Source organism: Sinocyclocheilus anshuiensis, unplaced genomic scaffold (assembly GCF_001515605.1).
Source record: "Sinocyclocheilus anshuiensis isolate Anshui unplaced genomic scaffold, SAMN03320099.WGS_v1.1 scaffold167, whole genome shotgun sequence".
Taxonomy (NCBI): Eukaryota; Metazoa; Chordata; class Actinopteri; order Cypriniformes; family Cyprinidae; genus Sinocyclocheilus; species Sinocyclocheilus anshuiensis.
Genome location: NW_015552552.1, coordinates 877,830 through 889,581, shown reverse-complemented (window position 1 = coordinate 889,581; position 11,752 = coordinate 877,830). Strand labels below are relative to the sequence as shown.

General features: G+C 38.3%; 1 protein-coding gene across 1 annotated transcript in view; it reads right to left on the bottom strand.

Annotated features, from left to right (window-relative positions):
- The window catches only part of LOC107664460 (kinectin-like), a 39,212-nt gene that overhangs the window by 16,345 nt on the left and 11,115 nt on the right, over nucleotides 1–11,752 (bottom strand). The window contains exons 2-21 of the mRNA XM_016455029.1: nucleotides 10,398–11,035; nucleotides 9,854–10,045; nucleotides 9,097–9,243; nucleotides 8,579–8,709; nucleotides 8,333–8,446; nucleotides 7,611–7,733; nucleotides 7,365–7,477; nucleotides 7,096–7,240; nucleotides 5,950–6,034; nucleotides 5,647–5,855; nucleotides 5,482–5,550; nucleotides 5,363–5,400; nucleotides 4,146–4,236; nucleotides 3,982–4,050; nucleotides 3,865–3,893; nucleotides 2,462–2,552; nucleotides 2,245–2,313; nucleotides 2,085–2,122; nucleotides 1,310–1,400; nucleotides 1,115–1,227 (exon numbers count right to left, since the gene is read on the bottom strand). Coding sequence (XP_016310515.1) covers nucleotides 1,115–1,227; nucleotides 1,310–1,400; nucleotides 2,085–2,122; nucleotides 2,245–2,313; nucleotides 2,462–2,552; nucleotides 3,865–3,893; nucleotides 3,982–4,050; nucleotides 4,146–4,236; nucleotides 5,363–5,400; nucleotides 5,482–5,550; nucleotides 5,647–5,855; nucleotides 5,950–6,034; nucleotides 7,096–7,240; nucleotides 7,365–7,477; nucleotides 7,611–7,733; nucleotides 8,333–8,446; nucleotides 8,579–8,709; nucleotides 9,097–9,243; nucleotides 9,854–10,045; nucleotides 10,398–11,035 — 2,595 coding nt within the window. The remainder of the gene's footprint in view (nucleotides 1–1,114; nucleotides 1,228–1,309; nucleotides 1,401–2,084; nucleotides 2,123–2,244; nucleotides 2,314–2,461; nucleotides 2,553–3,864; nucleotides 3,894–3,981; nucleotides 4,051–4,145; nucleotides 4,237–5,362; nucleotides 5,401–5,481; nucleotides 5,551–5,646; nucleotides 5,856–5,949; nucleotides 6,035–7,095; nucleotides 7,241–7,364; nucleotides 7,478–7,610; nucleotides 7,734–8,332; nucleotides 8,447–8,578; nucleotides 8,710–9,096; nucleotides 9,244–9,853; nucleotides 10,046–10,397; nucleotides 11,036–11,752) is intronic.

The following is an 11,752-nucleotide window of genomic DNA, read 5'->3' as shown; positions in this document are numbered from 1 at the left end:
TAAAAGCTCCTTGTGGTTTCTCGGTTTGGCCAATTTGAGCATCCATAAACAACGCAAAACACAGGCATTTTGAGTTTCTGCTAGTGATACCTATGGAGAGAAAAATCACTTCCTGCCCTCCAGCTGCATTTCGCGCGTCATCAGTGATGTCATGTGCAAACAACCTATTTACAAAAGCTTCGAACGTGGCTCAACCAATCAGAATTAAGGACTGGAACTATCCGTTTTATAACACTTAATTTACAATAAAACAATGCAATTTTATTATTTTACATAAATCCAATTTTACTTCTGTAATGTGATCAATTTCAAAGTGGAAAAAAGATAAGTATTACTTATTGTTACATATAAGTACTTATATGTGAAATGTTACTTGATTTATTCCATTGGGATTAAATGACAAGCAAAAGTCCATGTGACAGGCTACGTTCACACTGTCAGTTTTTGGGATTGACAACCGCATTTTCTTTACAGGTGTGAGTCTCGAAATGTCCCGTTCACACAGCAGTTTACAGTTGTGTTTAGAATACTGTCTGTATGAACGTGCAACGGGAGTCAAGCCCGTATTCAAAGATGAAAACTTTAAAATCAAAGATGGCGACGTGCATAAAACTGAAAGTCTTATCACTTTCTGACACGACAAGGGTCCAATCGAGCCGCCAATTCTTTCGTCAAATCTTCATTAACCAACAGCAGCTTTTAAATTTGGGTGGAGAGCGGAGTATTTGAGTCGCGCGCAGAACACAAAACTGACAAGCTCTAAAACGTTCAGATGACACGCAGCTCATTTCTCCGTCACTGGAAGTTACCGAAAACACACGTGAAAACACGTAACACACGTTAGACACGCATTAGACACGCGTTTGTGCACCAGAGCGGCTCTCTCTCGCACTGTAACAGACAACTAGTTGTCCAGTCCTGTTCCGTTCAAACAGCGCGCGTGTTCCAAGAATGCAGTTGTGAGTCCTGAAAATTTACAGGTGTGAGTTCGGTTACAGAATGCGGTTGTCACGCCCGTAAATAACTGAACTGTGTGTGAACGTAACCGTATTAAGGACTCAAACACAGGACTGACAACCGTATTCTGCTGCTGTGTGAACGTGGCCATACATACTGAGCATGAAGCTTCTGGAGTTTAGCGTTTAAGTCTGAGTTTGACTCCTGAGTTTCTCTGCTCCTCAGCTGGGCAAGTTCAGTGTTTAGAGTCTCGACCTGCTGTTGTAGATCCTATGAACACACATACATATAAGCCTTTAATACATCATGATGAGCACAGACCGTTCTAGAGCAATGAATAGTACATACTTACCTCCATTGTCTTCTTTCTCTCTGATTCTTTGTCCATTGCTGACTGCAAACTTTCCTCAACTGATCGAAGTTTCTCATCCTTCTCCTGAATGCTGATAAAGTCAGAAAGTTAAAATATTTTAGCACTCAAGAAATAGTTTCTACCATTATAAACTCACACTGTATGCTGTTTCTAAAGTGTGTTTTCAAACAGTAACAACTGGCATTGTAAAACTTTACAAACTCTAATTCATAGGCCTGGAGTGGTCACTGGGAGATTTGGGAAAGTTCCCAGTGGCCGCTCATAAATTGGGCCACTTGGACATAAAGCCAGTTTCACACAGGACACAGAAAGAGCAAGTGTCTAGTTCATTTTAAATGAGGCACACAGAAAGAGGCAAATCGCAGACAGTTATCGTAGTGGCAAAGACGTGTGCTATATTTTATTATAAAATATTTATAGCCGCCACGAAGAGCTGTGCACATGCAAACAGCGGGATTTTGGCTGTAGAAGCATGCATCCTCTTTGTTGCATTTTTTTTTAAATATTATTATATGGCATATATAAATCCCCAGCTTCTTTTGCACACACATACACGGAAAACGCACGTGTTACACATTACATTAATTTACTGACTTATTAATTTGTATGTGGTGTATTTTCAGCTGCACCTATCCATACATTTGACTGCAGAATGATTGCTTAAGACGTTTAGCATGTCATTTGTTCTTGTTGAAACATACAGGGGGCATTAAAATGGGCCCCACTCTGGCCCTAGTTGTGTTTTGTAACTTACTTTTGCTGTAGCTCTTCTAGTGTCTTTTCTAACATTGACTGGAAAAATGTGGTGGAAAGAAACAGGAAGAATGTGAGTGGGCAGCTTTGGCAGGCGTTAATCACAATACGACTCTCTGTTCTCCACCAAACAATGCCAGTGTGTTGTAGTGGCTCGCTACCTGTTCTGAGGTCTGTTTCTGTACTGCCTCCAGTTGCAGTTTCAAACCTTCATACTCATTTTTGACTGCCTGTTTAAAAAAAAAAAAAACACATGCTAAAAGATGCATTCAACACAACAAATGTAAACCGATTATTTAACTGCAGTTATAAGAGTGCAGTTTATATATTAGTATTAGGAACTAATATAAATATTAAAAACTGTATTTTCTTGTTCACCTTCAGTTCGGCTTCCTTATTGGCCACCTGAATGAGGCTGGACTCCAGCAAGTTCTCCACCACTCTAACTTTGTCATCACGTTGCTGAAGGCTAAGGACACAACACAACACACATTAATTAATGATCTTTAATAAACAACACGCATCAATGCATTTATACTGAAAAATTAATTACTGGTTGGAGAAACCTAAACTTTCTCCACATAAGGAGAGCTGTGAGTGTTCATGAATAAACATTACACACTTTACAAATGTTACTTAGAAATGCAAAATTATAGCTCTAAATCATATTTCATTTAATTTGTAAATTCATTTAGGAATCTCTTGTTAATTTCATAAGTGTGTCTAAATTTAAATTTTCATTCTAATAAAACACACACAAACAAACTTGTATATATTATAATCGATTCTTTTTTTAATTTAAGCACTTTTTTATTTGTTTGAGATCAAAATGTCTAGTTTCTGTTGTAAATGCATGATTGTAATGTTGTACATCCATTTGTAATATGTAAAACTACTGTTTAAGTTTAGTTATCTTTGTTAATATTTTTAATATTATTGATGCAATATAATATAATCAGTAATTAAGTTTAAATTACTTTTTTGGCTTTAATTTATTCTTTGTTTTGCTAAAATTCTCTTTTTAAATATAATTGTTAATGATATATTATACTGGTCATACTATGAAAATAGCAAGCAAACGGTTTCATTTAATTCATAGATTTTTTGCCATTTTTATATCATTGACATTTTAATACCTGCTATAACAAAAATAATCAGGTTACCGGTATTGGCCAGTTTTTAAATATTAGTACAGCACTAGTGCGATAAATATTGCTATTTTGAAATTTCTATTATCAAAAATATAAATATAAAAAATATAAAATATGATTTCCGCAAAAATATTAGGGAGCGTAACTGTTCAATATTATGATAAGAAATGCCTCGAGCATCAAATCAGCATATTACAATGATTTCTTAAGAATCATGTGACATAAGACTGGAATAATTATGCTGAAAATTCAGCTTTACCATGATAGGAATAAATTACATTTTCCAACATATTAAGTTATTTTCAATTTTAATAATATTTCATAACGTTTACTATAATTTTGATCTAATAAATGCAGAAGAGAACTAGAAAAAAACAAAAAACAAAACCTTAGTAGTAGTTCAATGCATAATTTTTGGAATAAATATTAAAATGTATCATACATTTTTTTAATAAAACATTCTAAACAAGCAAAACATTACGGGTAGCTTGGAAAGCTACTTCATAAGTTTGTAGACTTTGATTGATTTTTAATATCTGCTATAACACGAAAATAATCGGTATCGGCCAGATTTTTACTATCAGTATAGCACTAGTGCATCTGTATTTTGTTTATATTCAATGCACTCACCTCTGCTTCAGCTGATCCACAGATACAGCCTGGGGAAAGAGAGGACACCACAGTGGCGTGTGTTAGCGTAAAGATGTATTAATGGATTAGTGGAAAGAAAAGCAACTGAAGTCTAACCTGCTCAGAAACCTGTGCCTGCAGATTCTGGAGGTCTGTCTTCAGTGTCAGGTTCTCATTGTGTATGGCCTTCACAGGGTAGAGAGAGCTGTGAGTTCACTACACAGCGGAAATCACACTTCAGTTCAACTGGTGTGAGCTGGAACGATGGTGCTGACACTTGCCTGCATTTTTGTCTCCCTGCCGGCGCTGCTGCTCCTCTCTGCATTAAGAGAATCTTCTAGACTCTTCCTCTGTAGCTCTTTTTCAGCCAGCCTAATGAGAGACACATGCAAGATAACGTATAATGAGGATTAAAGGATGCCCATTTTCCACAAGTTGATATGATTCTTTAGATTCTTAATGAAAAGTCTGTAACATAGTTTGGTTAAAATTTCTCAATGGTAGTGTAAAAAACACCTTTACCCTGTCAAAAACAGCTCTTTTCAGATCAAGCTGTTTTTGTAGCATTTTCCTTTAAATGTTAATGAGCTCTGCTGACCCCACCCCTCTCTTCCAAGCTGCTCTCAGAGAGACTGTTTACTTTAGCCGCAAAACAAACGTAATCCACTGCGTCTTCAGCTGCTCAGATGTCGGGAGTAAATGACGACTGCTATGTTCATTATTACATCCAACAACAAAACACCTCAATCGCTTAGGAGTCATTCTTGTCTACATCTGCTCCAGCGGTGAAACAATGGCGGACTGGACTGATGACAGCTCACTCAGGGCGGGTCTAAGGTAAGACACCAGTCCAGTCTGTGCTGAAACGCTACTGTCAATCAAACTATCGTGGGAGGGGCCTGTCTGTGTGAGGTCACACAGACAGGCATCTGAGATCGGCTCGATTTGAGAAAGGGGAAAAGATTTAACACGATTAAAAAAAAAAAACACTGGGTGGATTTGTATCATTATAGGGTGGTTGTGTACACACACTGCCAACACACATTTCAGTTCAAACAACTTGTAAAAGTGCATGTAGAATCCTATGACCCCTTTAAGACAGCTGACCGCCTTAAGCTGTGTCCCAACCATGTGATAAAGTGGCAAGTGATAAATCCGTTCCATGTTAGGACTTTTGGCTGAAAGTAGAAGGTCTTATCAGTACAAATTTCTTTTTACATAGCTGTATATGAAACAACAAATACTGTACTGTCTAACAAGCTGTTATTTTATTGCTTGACGTAGCATTTTACTTGATGCTGAAATATCACATGACTATTGATGAACAGGGTTAAAGCGCATTTTCAATATTTTCTGAAGTTAAGTTTCTTCTGTGCACCGTCAACGTGAATATTGTAACCTAACCTGTTAATACGGGTGTCAAAATATATGCAGTGTAAAAAAGGCCTTATTTTGTGCAAAAACCATAAAACAAGGAAGCTTTGAGGTGACCACTTACAGTTTTTGAAGCTCGTCGAAATGTGATACCGTTGCAGCCTAAGAGGAAGAACAAAGAAATGACTCCTAAACATGACTGTCCACCAACAAGCAGAGACCGATTCCTCCTCATCCACATACCTGAGTGTTGAGCCGAGTCTGAAGATTATCAATCTGAACTTTCAGCGTTTTGTTTTCATTAAGAAGATCCTGTAAATGACAACGTTGTGTGATGATCAGCAGCCATATAACATGCATACATGCTTCTGTAGAGTTCCAGGAGTACTGTGACTCCTCCTCAGGTACCTGGACTTGTTCCTGCAGTTGGTCGTCAGGCTGCATGGTGTGCTGAGATGCCTCCAACAGCTGCATGACCTGCTGCTCCAGCTGCTTGACCTTCTGCTGCTCCTGCTCTTTAAAGATGAGTGTGTCCGTCAAGTTGCTGTGGAGAGTCTGGATCTCCTTGTTTTTATTGGTTATCTCGCTCTCCACAGCCATCAGCTGATTCTGCAGCTCTGAGAACACACAGGAAACACTGCTTAAAGTGGTGTGTGCAGAACACTTGAAGTCTGTAAGATGGGGTGGGTGTGTGTGTGTGTGTGTTTCTACCTTGTTTAGCGACCTGGAGCTTTTCTCTCTCTGCACTGACATTGTGCAAATAGTTCTGCAGCTCTTCCCAACGACGTTTTGCATCCTGTGACAAAAGATACAAAACAGTTTCAGCTCAATGGCTAAATGTAGTGACGCTACAAACAGATGCTAAATTTTAGAGGCACTAAACAAAAGCTCAGCTGTTTTCAAGAGCAGCCTTTCCTGTAACAATCTAATTCTGCCAAAAAGCAGTGGTGTAAGGAAAATGAAAATTAACGTTTGAAAATGAAAATTCAAATCATATAGTGAGCAGAGATAAACACTCTCCTAGAGATTTCAGTCTGTCTTATATACAGGAAAATCCTATTCATTTAATCAAATTGGTTGGTGTGAATGGCTTGTTTAATCAAATTAATTCATTTCAATGACCAGGTAAAATGTTGAAAAGTAAGAGAGTAATTATGCATGTATGTAAATAAATAAATTTGCCAATCCTCATTTATCAGTGGTCACAACAAGTCATTTAACTTGTCTGGTTAAGCAATGCTATTAAAATCACAGTGATTTTTTTTTATCAGTGGTTCACTTTTATGTAGTTAATATCTGATATTTAAAAGTGTGAAGTGCATTCAGTTATTAAATTTTTATTAAGGTAACCTGATTGAGATTTTCACTGTTATAAACAAAAAAGTTTTTTTTTAATCTAAAATCTGATAATTATATAAAAGACTTACATTTTTATTTAAAAATAATATTCTTTTGAATTGTATCTTTTTTTTTTTTACAAAGCACAAATATTTTAACTTTGATCTAAATATCTATATAAAAAAAAAAAAAAAAAAAAAAAAAAAAATTATATATATATATATAATTTTCTGGGTTGTCCGTGTAGCTTAGCTTGCAGTTCTGAGTGCATTTTTAAAGTTATGAAAGCTTGGAAACATTGAATAGCTTGGAAACATTTAATCTGATCATGAATGTTTAAGCTAACATCTCACTTCTAAACTAGTGCAGGGTAGTTAGCTACATATTGCACTTTGTACATCATAAACCTTTAAAATGGTTCCTTTTTGAAACTTAAATGCCTTGTTTGGTGTTCTAATTCAAAAAGATGTTCAAAAAGGCATGTTAATGGACATGTATTGTGCAGGGCTTTGTAGGCACCTCCAGTTGGGACATATTCTGCTTGTAGTTGACTTCTAGACCCTTCCGTTGCAACTCTTCCTGCTGCAGCTTGTTTTTGGTCTCTGCTAGCTCTTTCATCAGGCCGTTGCATTCCGAACGCAGTTTATTCAACTCGGATGACTGCCTGAAAAAAACACATTAAACACAAAAACAGCCTTATTTGATGGATGGTCTTGAAATACTATATTATGAATCTTGACACTATAAGTGGACCAAAGGAGAGGAATTTGGGAGTTGGCAGGACTCACTTGTTCTCCATCTGGTTGGTGGTGGAGCATCTCTCCACAGCATCCCTCAGGATGCCGTTTTCCTGCTGCAGTCGTGCGATCTGTCCTTCCAGCTGTTCTCTTAATTGTTGGAACTGCAGAGAGAAAGGTAACTTGTCATTACATGTTCTTACACATAAACATACCACATCAAGCATGCTTTCTTATGCTCTATTATGACTTGCATGGTTAGACCACTAAGTCTTATCGGTAAAAGAGATTGATTACCTTAATCTGCATCTCCTGGTAGCTCTGAGCTTTCACCTGCATGATGTCTTTCTCTCTGGCAACACGATGTTCATGCAGCACAGACTCCACGCGGCCCGTCTTCTGCTTCTCAGTCTGCAGTTCCTGAAGTCCCAGTCAATAAATTACTACCAAGCTCAGTCATATTCATATTTTTACACCATATTTATGGTACTTATTTTCTATATTGTGTCATAACTAGAGCATGTTTATGTGGCACTTTGCAAAAAAAGGGCTTGAAATTAAAAAAAGTCAAAAAGACTATTTTAATTTTTAGTCAGAAAAATGTAGAAATATTTTATGAATATTTTTTATATTTTATTAATTTATATGAGGTTTGCAAATTTTGGTAACATGTCTGAATAGTGTTAACAAACCTGAAATGATTATTTTAGTAATAAACATTAAGTAAACAAACATTTAATTAATTAATAACCAATAAACCAACTGAAAACTTCTGGTAACGGGGCTGAAAATTGAATGAGATTATTTCCTCGTCTTTCCCAAAAAGGGTTCAACTTAATTACATTTTTGGGTGCACAAATTTAATGTATTTATGCATTTTTGTTTTTATTGTGATAGAGGAACTTAAAAATATATAATGAGTAACCAATTTGTACCTTATTCATGAAAAGTGCCACACATTTCAAAACCGGGAAGCCTGGTACTCGCATCAGGAAATATAAGTGAAATAATTTACTAACCTGGCTTAACTGTTTGACTTTGCCCTTGGCGATAGACACCTCCTCCTGTAGCGTGCTCAGAAGACGATCTTTCTCTGCGAGCTGCTGGGCCGAGGGCTCAAACTTAGCTGCAGACTGAGAAAGCGAAACCAGAAAAAATCATCAGAAAATCTGACGACTCAAGCTTTTACTATAGACCACATTTCATTACTGCATGATAGCAAAAAAACACTAAACAAAAAACAAAAGTCAACCTAATCTTCTAACCTTATACCAGCTGTCCAAAGCATTGGGACTCTTGCCTCGGAGCAGTGAGACGAGACTGACCACATCAGAATCTGACAGCACGAGTCCACTCAGACTGGCCAGCAGCTCCTTGAGCTTCACCTCACAGTTCTCTGCACAAAAACAGACACGTATTAGCCACCTGTTCAAACCACAGGCCACCAGGGGGAAAAAAAAAATCACAATTTCAAACCCTCCGTAGGCAGTATTTTATGGGATCATAGGTTGTGCGGTTTCCTAATATGCCTTCTTTAGGCCAATTTCTAAGGCAGCATTTTCCTACATCCTTTGTGGAAAAGACCATCCCATTATGCATTGTGACAAGCTCAGTGGAACAAATATTCCAAGATGTTGGAGAATGCAGATTATGAATATACTTATAACTCATTAAACAATGAAATATCAATAAAAATGTTCAAAATAACTCAACTCTGGCTAGACCCCCCATTTTGTGTAAAAAAAAATAAATAAAAAAAAAGTGTATGAAAGATGCCAAGTACCTTTGTTGGTTTCGCTCTTTTGTTTCTTGCCATGTTTGGTGGGTGCAGGAGCAGGGGGTGGAGCCTCATTGTTTTGGTTGCTCTGGTGGTTTGTCGAGGTGGTGGAGTCAGTGACCGGGGCTGAGGACTGGACATGCGCCTCATCCACTGAAACACACATGACCACAGCAATTATTAAAGCAATATTTTACACATAACTAAAATCACTTACTCATCATTATGTTGTTCCAATCCGGTTTAACTTTGTTTCTTCTATGGAACACAAAAGGAGAAGTTTAAAAGAATGTTCATGCTGCTCTTTTCCATACAATAACAGTGAATGAGAAAGGACACTTCCAATGCTCTACAGTAGTCCATAGAACTCATGAAAATATTTCTCAAATATGCAGTTTGAATTTACCCAAGTGAGATATGAAAGCATATAGACCACTTCTATGGTGCTTATTTGCTCGTTTTGGAGCATCACAACCCCTGTTCATGGTATAATTTTCTAACAGAGAAAAGAGCAGCATATAGAACATCTTCAGAACATCTCCATTTGTGCTCCTTGGAGGCAAGCCAGTCACATGGTTTGGAACAACATGACAGTGAGCACATGATGATAGATTTGAACTAGCCCTTTTATATAGTGCAACATTGGCTTTAGGTTATAAAATCTTGCCATAGATCTCACAAGCCAGATGCCTACTTTATTGATTCACTAACTCAACTGAGAATTTTAACCTCTCTAGTTTGTCTGATTTTGGTTTATTCTTACCTTTGATGACAGGTTCCACCTTCTGTTTCTTCTTCCTACGCCCACTGCCACTTGAGGCAGTTGGTGGCGGTGCTGCTGCAGCAACAGGGGCGGCTCCGTCCTTTGCCTTTATCTCCACCTCGATGATCACAGGCTCCTCCTTCTTCACCACAGGAGGAGAAAGATCAGGCTTGACCTCAGGTGGATGCTCTTCTGAGAGAAATGAGAGCTAGAGATCTTTAGAGAGGAGCATGAGAAGGTGTTCTGGGTGGTTGTTAGGGTAATGATGGTGCTTGTCAGAGTGTTCTGAATGGTTTATGAATGGTTCTAGTTTTGAATGGTTTTTAGTAGCGGTGCACCAAAATTTCGGCAACTGGACATTTTTGGGCGAAGCAGCAAAAACCAGCTGTACATACATGCTAAGTGTTGGTATACTTTGGCCTTTACTATTCACAAGTTGAATACTGTACATTGGATTGCCCTCATGGAAGAGAACATTGCACATTTTCAACAACTTGGCATGGCATTTGCATAACACCTTCCTATTTGTAAGTAGTCCACTCACCAGACTCACTCTTCTGCTTCTTGGCTTTCTTTTTGCTGGTAGTCTCAGTTGGTGCAGGGGGCATGGCCTGAGGCTGCGGGGGGCTGGACTGCTTGGTCAGGGGGAGGGGCTGCTCCTTACGGACAGCAGGTTTGGAGCCATTGACTTTCGGTTCTTCTGAGGCAGGAGGGGTAGTTGGGGTTGTACGGGAAAGGGGTACAACCGTTGGGACAGCAGCTGGAGAAGCTTTTGGCTTTTTCTCTTTTTTTTTCCTCTCTCTTATCCCGGATGGAGGTTCTGCCAGGACCGGAGCAGTAACCGGTGGACTCACGGGCACCTCCTCAGAATCCTCATCATTCGAGGTAGGGCTAGTGGCATCAGAAGTATCGAAATCCCTCAGGTCTTCCTCTGACTCGCCGCCCCCACCTCCTCCCACTCCACTTCCGCCGGTCTCCTTCTTCTTGTTCTTCTTTTTCTCATTCTTTTTACGAGTATCGGGCTTGGCGGGAGGCAATTTAAGGTCTCGCTTCTGGCGGGCCAGAACCTCATCGTAGGAAGTCTCTTTCATGAAGAGCCAGAAAAAGAGGAACATGACAGCGATGACCAGTGACGGTGCCAGGATAAGCAGGTACTGCGAGTCAGCCATGTCCAGCGCCATTCTTGAGGAATGCAATAAAGAGCAGAAGGACAGAAGTGAGCACAAATATTCAGCAGGATGCGTGACAATAGGGCCACTTGACAAATGCAAACTACAAAAGGATCAAAGTTGTGTATATGGACCTATTTCAAGGTCTTTCGGCTAAAACACAAACATGAAAAAGGCATAATATCTACACTACTTAACACTAGAACCGCCAGAGGTCGCTGTATACCTAAAAGCGCCAGCGGGTAGATTTTACCCACGCACATGGCAACTGTATTTATATGGCTAAAGAACATATTTCACTGTATTATGCTACTGTCTTCACAAAGAAGTGTCTAGGCTTACATAAAGTTTAAATAGGTATACAAAACTGGAAATAGGCTAAAGTATATTAAAGTGTATAAAGTATATATATAAAGTGTATAATATATAACCAAATAAATAAGAAACGTAGAACGTTTATTATTTCACTGTATTATGCCACTGTCTTCACAAAGAAGTGTCTAGAGTCATGAAATGATTATATCTAGTTATCAACTATATTTTTATCCTGTTGTTTTATGTTCAAGACTTTTTAATGCAGGCTACACTAATCCATAATGGTCAGAAGCCTGCGCTAAAAAAAAAAGTCTGCACTGACAATGGAAATTAGAAGGTATAGCCTAAATATTTGGGTGGTTTAATATTATAATACAATGTCATTAATCAATATATTAAGATAACCCATGCTATG